General features: G+C 38.9%; 1 protein-coding gene across 1 annotated transcript; it reads right to left on the bottom strand.

Moving 5' to 3' along the window:
* Nucleotides 1-315: 315 nt before the first annotated feature.
* LOC103718394 lies at nt 316-1,563 on the bottom strand. Its single transcript, XM_017845537.3, has 2 exons — nt 1,072-1,563; nt 316-920 (listed from the first exon to the last, which is right to left on the bottom strand). The coding sequence occupies exons 1-2, from the start codon at nt 1,437-1,439 to the stop codon at nt 719-721; spliced, it is 570 nt and encodes a 189-aa protein (XP_017701026.1). The 5' UTR covers nt 1,440-1,563; the 3' UTR covers nt 316-718.
* Nucleotides 1,564-8,969: the final 7,406 nt, after the last annotated feature.

Here is an 8,969-nt window from a genome sequence, read left to right as displayed (position 1 = left end):
CGGAGACTTGACCCTTTTACATTAACTCTATCTTCTATCTTTTCTTTACCTTTTCTCTTACTCCTAAATATATAATATAACTTATTATCTACTTCCATATCTGCGTCTAACTCTTGGAGCTCCATCTCTCTCTCTCTCTCTCTCTCTCTCTCTCTCTCTCTCTCTTTCGCGGTTACAACTAGGAGCTCCATCTTTCACGTCTCTATATAATATAAATCCTTCTTGCTCTATCATTTAAGATCAGCAGCGTCGAATTCCCAGTTCCTAAAATCTCAAAATCTTGACTCAAATCCTTCCGGGTGAAAAAAAATAAATATCATCTTATTGGACATTCAAGACGAAGAAATAAATAATATACAACTCGCTTTATCAAAAGGGCCCAAAAGAACTACTATTTTATTTTGGGATTCGGTATCAATGATGATAGAAAGGTGAGCAATATAAATATATATTGTCTAGACTTTACGTTACCTTCCCTCTTCACAGCTGGAGATCACCACTAGAAGTGAGAACCCAATCATTGCCTGTTCGAATGGGGATTCCTGGGGATTCCCACCAGGAATCCCCCTTCCAAATTCTTAATTGATAGAAAATGTCGCGGACTTACGGCATCAGTATAAGTTGTGAAGAGCAATAAGATGGAACTGCATCAAGACATCAAAGAAGCAAACATATAGATCGGATGGTACAGGAACTTCTGATGTTCTTTTCTCGGACATCAGATCACATCCCCACTGGCAGAAGCAGACCACCAATAATGGACTGAATAAAGCATACCATTGAGGCAATCCACACCCTCGTTATACTCCAAATTTGTGCAATCCAGTACATTTTTATGGAAAAGGCTTCTAATCCCTATCATAGAATATCCGCTTCCCTTTTCATTCTCCAAGGCCACTTCATCCAGTAGATGGAACGAACTAGCGATATCGGAAAAAAAAATAATGTTTAATGACTCGAAGCAAACACCTCCTGAGGCTCCATTAATATGGTGCACTTCAAATTAAGAAATATACACAAAAAAAGAAGAGAGAGAGAGAGAGAGAGGCAAAAGAGAGCACAGTTCATAACCTTAGGGACAAGTCCATTTCATCAGCCAGCCCTCCTTTATCATTTGATCCCTTATAACTCCCTGGCCATGTCGACGCCCTCATCTCCTCCCGGCTCACAGGCCTCCCTACATTATACTTGCCCTCCTTCCTCAGTCTCTCCGACTCGGCTCCTGTCGAGGTTGCATGCTTGTGGAGGACGCTGGCCAGCTCTCGGCTCCTCTTGGCAAGGCTCCTCTCGAGCTTGTGCGCATTCTGGTGACCCCCAAGAGCTTGCGAGCTATAGAACTTTCTCTGGCAGTAGTTACAAGAGAAGACCCCAGCCGGCTCCGGCAGCGATGATGGCTGGAGGGCTAAGCCAAGGTTTAGCTCGAGGTTCTCCGGTTCCATGTCCTTAGACTTGGGGGAAGCAGAAGAGAGGTTGCAGATGGGATTGTGAGTGTGTGGTGTATTATGTCTTTTTCTTTGGAAGGAGGAGGAGGAGGCAGCAGGATGCCACCTGGTGTGTGGTATTATATCATGAGATCTAAGGCGTGATTGGTTGGATTCGACGGAGTATAAAGTTAGTGAGGCAACGGTCTACTGCTCCTCTGGGACACAATACGGGGAAAGCCGGGACAAGGACAGGGTCTGGAGGAAATATCGGTGAATTGAGGGGGATCGAAGGCGTCCCGCCCCAATTTATGGCAGTTTTGTCCCGACGTGGGCAAATTGCTTTCATCGTTGCGGTAGTAACCGGTGCGCTGCTTCTCCACTTGCTGTGCTTTCATCGCTGCAGTAGTCACCGCTGCCTTGCTTCCCTGCTTGCTGTATCTTCTTCTCCCTCTAATAAAGCTGAAATCGGATTGTCCATATTTACTTTGTCAGACAAATAAAATATAAATACAAATATTATTTAAATGTAAAATTTTATATTATTATTTATTTTAAGTCAGATACAAATCAGATAATATTGGTGGAATAGATATAAATATACATATATGTTAAATAATTAAATTTTATAACCATAAAATCAAAGATATTATTAAGTAAATTGTAAATTAAGTTAATAACATGTAAATATATATAATTATATATATATATATATTTTAAAAGTTCTTAAGTGCTATATAAAATTAAATAAGATTACAAGTAGAATCGAATGCTTTCGATATGGATCGTATGGCTAACTATCCATGTGAGGACCCGTGCAGGTGTGTGTTTCGTCCCCCATCGGTTAGTCGCCAAGAAAATTTTGGATCCTTATACAGAACTAAAAAAACAAAAAAATACCTTTCAGGTAGCCTTTTTAGGTGAGGTCCTAAGTTATGACCAATGGTATCAGAGCAAATTCGGTCCATAGCCTATATGGATTAGGGAACACTGCAGTATAGATTCATGAAGGCTAACCATAAGCCGATTATGGTGATTGTGATTATATTTGAATAGATTTGAACTCTTAGCTTGATAAGAACGATATGGCTTGAATGGGGAGAGTATGTAAGGAGCCATGCAGGTATGTGTTTACTCCTACATCGTTTATTCGTTGAAGAGATCTTGGATACTTATACGGGACTGAAGAATTCAAAATATACCTTCCAGCTAATCTTTTTCGATAAGATTTTAGATTATGATGCATACAAATCTATTTATAGCGATTTTATCTCCTCCTGTCTTTCCTTGTTTTAACAGCGCGTCTCAATTCTAAGCTCTAAATCCAGCTGCACAGAACTCATCCGACATGGGTAGTAGCATGCGGTTGAGTGTTTGAGGAACTTGTGAAGCCAAGGCGACAAGAAATTAGTGGCCTTGTACCATCATGAAGTTGAAGTGGCTGGGTAAACCGAGTGGGACTAATGGTACTGCAACTGGCGCTCGTTTTGACAGCCTTGCGGTCGGAGAAATGAGACCGACTGATACGAGACCATGGTTGTTGGAACAAACTTCCCTCCGACGGAATAAAATAGTCGATTGAACTGCACACCTTTCAAACTACTAGTAAGGGACCTAGTTCTCACCAGAAGCTGGGCATACTGAAATTTATTCAATTAAGCCGGCCCATTTGCATGTGTCCCACACTAACACACATCAGAAATCTATTTTAGTTGTTTTAATTTAATCTGGACTTTGATTTAAGATGAGCCTTTGATACAATTAATGATGTGATATATTTCTCACCATCGGAAATACTCAGAGTTGGGCTCGGAAAATTAAGATGCTACTCGTGAGCGGCTAGAAATACATTCGGATTGCAGTCGAGCTAGTTTCGAAGATCAATGTATCAACGGCTTTGTCTTCATATAAGTTTCATTTCCAAAGAAAGGGTCACACGATTAATGAAGGATGGGGTGTTAGGATCATTAAATTTTACTGATTTTGTTGCCCATGTTGACTGAGTAAAGGCAAAGCAGTTGTACAAATCAAAGAAAGCTGCTAAGAGGAGTGAAGGAATTTTGGAAACCATTCACACTGATGTATGCAGACCTTTTTCCTTATATCAAACAGGTGAAAAGTATTTCAACGTTTTCTTTGATGACTATTTATGGTATATTTATTTGTACCTTTTGTTTGATAAAGCTGATATTTTTGATGTCTTTAAGAAATTCAAAATAGAGGTAGAGAGATAAATTAGAAAAAATGATTAAAAGTAGTTAAATCAGACAGAGATGGCGAATACTACAGTAAGCAGACGGAGATGGGACAAAGGCCAGGACCATTAGCGAAATTTCTAAAGGAACATGGCATTGTACCACAATACACGATGCTAGGCAAACTAGATCAAAATGGTGTAGGAATGTTCAACTGTGGATGGGTAGAAAACCTAGTTTAGGATATATGCGTATATAGGAATGTTCAACTGAAGCCAAGGTTTACCACCCACAAGAAAAAGCTTTTGACATGATACTGACTAGTGGTTTTTTCAATGTCTATCTAGAGATGTTAAAAGGGTATAGATTCTACTATCAATCTCGTACACCATAAATAGTAGAAACTAATAAAGATAGCATTTTTAGTGGGAATGGAGTACCTCGAGACAACGTCTTTGAGGAAATACAAGAAACAATCTTTGCACCTAAAAAGCAAACTGAAGTGATGATTCCTATTGTTCTTCCTTGAGATAACATTCAGGAGAAAGCACCACTTCATCAAGTTTTACCCCATTAGGTTCCTACTACCGAAGAAGCAATTGCCCAACTACCTTTACAAACGGATCAAGGGACACCTCTCTAGAGATCTACTAGAATAAGGAAATCTACTATACCTCTAGATTATATGGTGTATTATAGAATGATATGGGTAAAAATAATGATGATCCTACGACGTTCTTATAAAACATGAAAGATGACACTACCAAAAAAATAGCATTTTCTGACGCTTTTTAGAGCCTGTACCGACGCTTATAAGCATCGGTAATTCTGGCATCGACACTTTCAAAAGCGTCGCAAAAGCGTCGGGTAGGTAAGAGTGAATTTTTTTTACCGACGCTTTATGAAAGCGTCGGCAAAAACGAAAGCCATACCGACGCTTATAAGTGTCGGCCTATTTTGGAGTATGCCGACGTTTTAAAGCGTCGTTAGAGTTATTTTTTTTTAAAAAAAAAAACATTTATAAAGCAGGATACCACAAGACTTTATAAGCGTCGTTAGAGAGAGATTAACAAATTTAATTAAAAAAATCTAATTTTCGTTCTCTATTATTGGTTCCTTCCGATTCTGTTTCTTCTAATAGCACAAGATAGATAACAAAAGAAAAAAAGAAATAAAATTAGAAAAGAAATAACGCAAGAAGAACAACAGATGCTCCATTTATTGATTTTTTTTACAAATTACAATAGAAAGCATATTACAACATATGCCCAATTTATATGATCTTTCTTTTACAATAAAAATAACACAGGAAGTATATTTACAAATTATAAATTAAAATTTACAATAGAAATAACACAAAAAATATCTCTCGGCTGTAATAGCTTCTTTGCAATGGTTGGATACCATACAAAAAGAGCTAAGCTATATGGATGGCAACCATGTCTGAGATTTAGCTGACCTATCTAAAGGGGTGCATCCAGTTGGTTGTATATGGATCTATAACATCAAAAGGAACTCTTATGGTAAGGTTGAATGATAGAAAGCTAGATTTATTGTAAAGGGGTTCATACAAAAAGAAGGCATTGACTTTAAAGAGACATATTCTCCAATTTCATCAAGGGGCTCTTTGAGGATTGTCATGGCCTTAGTAGCTCATTTTGATTTAGAGGTGGATTACATGGATGTGAGAATAGCCTTCATCAACAGTGATCTAGAGGAAGAGGTTTATATAAAACAACCTGAGAGTCTTTTGTTGTTAGTGGACAAGAGCACATGATTTGCAAATTAAACAAATCCATCTATAGATTCAATAGGCTTCTAGATAGTGGTATCTTAAATTTAATAGAATAGCCACTTTCTTTGGGTTTGAAAAAAAATATTATTGATCACTGTATATACCTAAAGGTCAGTTGGAGTAAGTTCATAATTTTGATATTATATATGGCTGATATTTTTCTTGCCAGTAGTGATCTTGGTCTACATAAGGAAATCAAACAATTTCTATAACAAAATTTTGAGATATAAAATATAGGTGAAGCTGCTTATATTATCGGTATTGAGATTCACAGAGATAGATCCTTAGGATTACTTGTACTATCTCAAGGGGCTTACATCCTAAGAGTACTAGAAAAATTAGGGATGGAAAAATATTCCCCTAGTGTTGCTCCTATTGTAAAGGGTGATAAACTTAATAAATTATAGTATCCAAGAATTGAGATAGAGAGAGAGGACATAGGGTCCATATCCTACGTATCTATTGTTAGAAGTTTGAACTATGCCTAGATTTGTTCGCATTTAGACATTGCTTTTGTTGTATCGATGTTCGGGCGTTATCAACATAATTCAGGAATAGAGCATTGGAAAGTTGCAAAGAAAGTCATATGTTACCTACAAGGAACAAATGACTACATGCACATATACAAACTACCAAATCATCTTGAACTTATTGGCTATTCGGATTTGGTCTTTGCTGAATGCACCAATAGTAGGAAGTCTACCACCGAATATATCTTTCTACTTACAAGAGGTGCTATGTTATGGATGAGTGCAAAATAAAACCTTGTAACTACATTCACTATGGAAGTAGAGTATGTAGCCTCTTATGAGACTTTCTCACAAGCCATCTGGTTGCCAAATTTTATCACAGAACTAGAGTTATTGACTCTATTCTCCAATGGTACGAAGAGTATAAATGCTTGCAAGTATATTAGTATTAAATATTTTTCTCTTTGTGAGAGAATTAAAGCAGAATGTAGGGTCTGTGGAGTATATTAATACAGAGCTGATGATTGTAGATCCAGTAACTAAAAGACTTACTCTCGGAATTTTCAGAAATTATGTGGCTTATATGGGACTCAGCTTATTTTATGAATGATATGTATTGAAGACGATATAATAAAGTGATCACATCTGGTTTTATAATAAAGTTCAGTTTATTCCATTTTATGTCGATCGGCAATTTACCATGTGATAAAGAGACTAAGAAATGGACATAAAGTTTCATCTATTCATAAAGTAAAATTTCACATGAAGAATTTGATTATGAGGTGTCATTAGTGTTGTAACACATGGAAGGTTGTACATTGATTGATAATGCATTTTCCATCATGATTCACATTGATGATTATTTTGTAATCAAGTATACAGTATATATACGTTATAATTTATGAAGGAAATAAGTTTTTGAATATGGATCCTCATCAGTTTTTCAATTACCAGATCCAGATAATTTCTGTTAAAAGGTTTTTGAAATATTTTAAGTAGTTAAAATACAGGTGATTGTGTTAGGTTGGACCAAGTGGGAGAATGGTGGAATTTATTTGACCAAGCCCAACCGGATATAGCCCACACTAATGCACATCGTGGTTTTGTTTTAGTTTTTTAATTTGATTGGAACTCTGATTGAAGATAAGCCTCCGATACGGTGATGGGATATATTATATGGTGGTCGCGATAAAGTCAAATTCTATATAACTGTAGTGGCGATAATGTCTATTTTAGTCTCCGTAACTAACTCTGATATTGCCTCTAATAAAAGGACACCCTACAGACTTGTTCCCTAACTTATTCGAGAGAGCCTGTGAGGTCCTTCCAATCGGAAATATTGGAGTTGGGTTTGGAAAATAAAGGTGCAACTTGTAGATAGCGAGCTGCACATCCGAATCTTCTTCTCATGATTGCGGTCAGGTGATTTTGAAGATCAATGTATCAATAGCCTCATCTTCATGTAAATTTTATTGCCCCAACAAAAGACAGGCATACTGCTTGGCCTTAGCCCTCTATGGAATCTAACCGTCATGCATAGGAGAGTTTTAATTTAGCAAATATAAGCCCTTTTTCTGTTTCTTCTTTGCGGTTGAAGGTTGGAATTCTCATAAAAGCTCTCACCCATTTGGAAGGATATAAGCAAGGATCTCAATGCATTTTGGAACTGTATGGCCTTCAAAATTGGTAGCAGCCAAAATATCAAATTTTAGGAGAATTCATGGAACGATATGGCCCCTAATGGCCCTTTTATTCAATGACTTATACTCTTCTACAATTAAAGAAACTATTTCTATGGCATTCCAATGGAACTGGAGGAATCTTTGTTGGAAGGTTAGATTGCATGGTCCATTTTCTCAAGATCAAATGGATCAGCTACAAAGTTTGAATGTTCTCCTCTCCCCCATTAGACCATGAAGAATTGCCGACACTCCTGTCTGGAAACTCATCAGCAATGGATCAGACATTGTGGATTCTACAAAAGAAATGGAATGGCTAACTCCATGAAAAAGTTTTTTTTTTTCATGCGGTATAACTAGCGATTTTTATTTATCTATTATAGAATCGACCACAGATCGATTTCTCTTTCATTTAGAAGTATTAAATACACCCATAATTCCTCTTTCATTAGCCTTCTTTGCCCATGCTACAAGATGGTGTGGAAAGTAGCTATCCCCGAGAAGATCAAAGTCTTTACACTACAGGAAAAGAAAGCTTTTTCGACTTTTTGCTGCCGACGCTAGGTAGAAGCGTCGGCAATTTTGGCTTAGACACCAAATTTTGCCGACGTTTCCACGTACGGAGAGTAGACGATACTAAAGTACGTCATTGTAGTCAACCTGGCCTTTGACGACGCTTATAAGTGTCATCAGAGGCCTAGACCTCAGACGACGCTTATAAGCGTCATCGGAGGCCATCACACACATGTCGGCCTGGCCAAAGACGACGCTTATGAGCGTCGTCGGAGGCCTAGACCTACGACGATGCTTACAAGCATCGTCCGAGGCCGCCTCTCCCAAATACCCAGCCCAATCGACCTGAAGACTTCAGTTCCTGCCCTTGCCCTCCTTTTCATCCTCTTCCAGCTTGATCGACCTAAAGACTTTATGTCCAAGCCCTAGCCCTCCTTTTCCTCCTCTCCGACGCCCCCACTCGAAGCCCCAATTGATCTCCTCCTTCCTCCTCTCCGGCGCGAGCTCCGCCTCCGCTCGAGGTGTATTCTACTCCTCCCTCCTCTCTGGCGCCGACCGACTAGCCCTCAAGCCTCAAGCGAGCTTCACCTCTGCCCGAGAATCTTCTCCTCGTCCCTCCTCTCCGGCTCCGACCGACTGGCCTTCAAGCCTTAATCGAGCTTCGCCTCCGCCCGAGGATCTTCTCCTTCTCCCTCCTCTTCGGCATCGACCAACCGGCCCCAAGCCCTGATCGATCGAGGTCTTGGTCCCTATCACCTCTCTCGGGATCTCAAGCTGCTTGAGTTCTTAGATTCCTTGTTCTTTGGAAGCACCGATTCGAGGTACGCCCCCTCCCTCTCTGTCTCTCTCGCCTCACCAATGCGATCTCTATGTACTTGTACTAGTTTCTGCTATCT

Source organism: Phoenix dactylifera, chromosome 1 (assembly GCF_009389715.1).
Source record: "Phoenix dactylifera cultivar Barhee BC4 chromosome 1, palm_55x_up_171113_PBpolish2nd_filt_p, whole genome shotgun sequence".
Lineage (NCBI taxonomy): Eukaryota > Viridiplantae > Streptophyta > Magnoliopsida > Arecales > Arecaceae > Phoenix > Phoenix dactylifera.
This window is presented reverse-complemented; position numbering and strand designations above follow the sequence as displayed.

Excerpts from the sequence above, each read along its gene's own strand:
- LOC103718394 (XM_017845537.3), bottom strand. The coding sequence starts at position 1,439 with ATGGAACCGGAGAACCTCGAGCTAAACCTTGGCTTAGCCCTCCAGCCA. Across the intron at positions 921-1,071 it reads GAAATGGACTTGTCCCTAAG|TTCGTTCCATCTACTGGATG; the intron begins GTTATGAACTGT and ends CGATATCGCTAG.